Source organism: Limulus polyphemus, unplaced genomic scaffold, assembly GCF_000517525.1.
Source record: "Limulus polyphemus unplaced genomic scaffold, Limulus_polyphemus-2.1.2 Scaffold6029, whole genome shotgun sequence".
NCBI lineage: Eukaryota > Metazoa > Arthropoda > Merostomata > Xiphosura > Limulidae > Limulus > Limulus polyphemus.
This window is the reverse complement of record NW_013671639.1, coordinates 36,234-37,715: the sequence shown is the minus strand read 5'-3', so window position 1 is coordinate 37,715 and position 1,482 is coordinate 36,234. Positions and strand designations below refer to the sequence as shown.

The window sequence follows — 1,482 nt, the reverse complement described above, 5'->3', positions numbered from 1 at the left end:
CCAATCATTAATTAATGGAATTAATCCCGTCCAGATCCTGTGGTATCCCAGTCATTAATTTATGGAATTAATCCCGTCCAGATCCTGTGGTATTCCAGTCATTAATTAATGGAATTGATCCCGTCCAGATCCTGTGGTATTCCAGTCATTGATTAATGGAATTAATCCCATACAGATCCTGTGGTATTCCAGTCATTAATTAATGGAATTAATCCCATACAGATCCTGTGGTATTCCGGTAATTAATTAATGGAATTAATCACGTACAGATCCTGTGGTATTCCAGTCATTAATTAATGGAATTAATCCCATACAGATCCTGTGATGATACAACAGTTCATTATAGTGAAGAAAATACAAAAATACAGTTTTCTAGATAAGTGACTTAATATAACTTACCAACCAATCTGGCCATGGGTTCTTTCGGTGGGAGGTCACAGTACGCCGCTGGGAGGAACCCGTGAGTGTGGGAATGAGCCCCTCTATTTAAATAAGCAAATTAATTAACAATTCCTTTTTACGTTATGGTTAATAAAATTATTTTCATTTCACTCCTCAACGAGATGGGATTAATCACTACCGTACAGGTATCACAGTAATCAAGTAATGAAATCACAACCGTACATGTATCACAGCAATCAACTAATGAAATCACAACCGTACATGTATCACAGCAATCAACTAATGAAATCACAACCGTACAGGTATCACAGCAATCAAGTATTGAAATCACTACCGTACAGGTATCACAGCAATCAACTAATGAAATCACAATCGTACAGGTATCACAGTAATCAAGTAATGAAATCACTACCGTACAGGTATCACAGTAATCAAGTAATGAAATCACTACCGTACAGGTATCACAGTAATCAAGTAATGAAATCACTACCGTACAGGTATCACAGTAATCAAGTAATGAAATCACTACCGTACAGGTATCACAGTAATCAACTAATGAAATCACAACCGTACAGGTATTACAGCAATCAACTAATGAAATCCCTACCGTACAGGTATCACAGTAATCAACTAATGAAATCACTACCGTACAGGTATCACAGCAATCAACTAACGAAATCACTACCGTACAGGTATCACAGCAACCAACCAACGAAATCACTACCGAACAGGTATCACAGTAATGAACTAATGAAATCACTACCGTACAGGTATTACAGCAATCAACTAACGATGTCACAACCGTACAGGTATTACAGCAATCAACTAATGAAATCACTACCTAATCTATCTAATTTTCAAACTGATAGACTAGAGAGAAAGTGACTTATCCATCCCTAATTTTTAAACTGATATACCAGAGAGAAGGTGACTTAGCCATCTCTAATTTTCAAACTGATATACTAGAGGAAAGGTGACTTATCCATCCCTAATTTTTAAACTGATAGACTAGAGAGAAGGTGACTAATCCATCCCTAATTTTTAAACTGATAGACTAGAGAGAAGGTGACTAAGCCATCC

General features: G+C 36.6%; 1 protein-coding gene across 1 annotated transcript in view; it reads right to left on the bottom strand.

The window, feature by feature from the left end:
- Nucleotides 1–1,482, bottom strand: part of LOC106473268 (kynureninase-like) — a 29,673-nt gene that overhangs the window by 14,311 nt on the left and 13,880 nt on the right. The window contains exon 4 of the mRNA XM_022401735.1: nucleotides 400–482. Coding sequence (XP_022257443.1) covers nucleotides 400–482 — 83 coding nt within the window. The remainder of the gene's footprint in view (nucleotides 1–399; nucleotides 483–1,482) is intronic.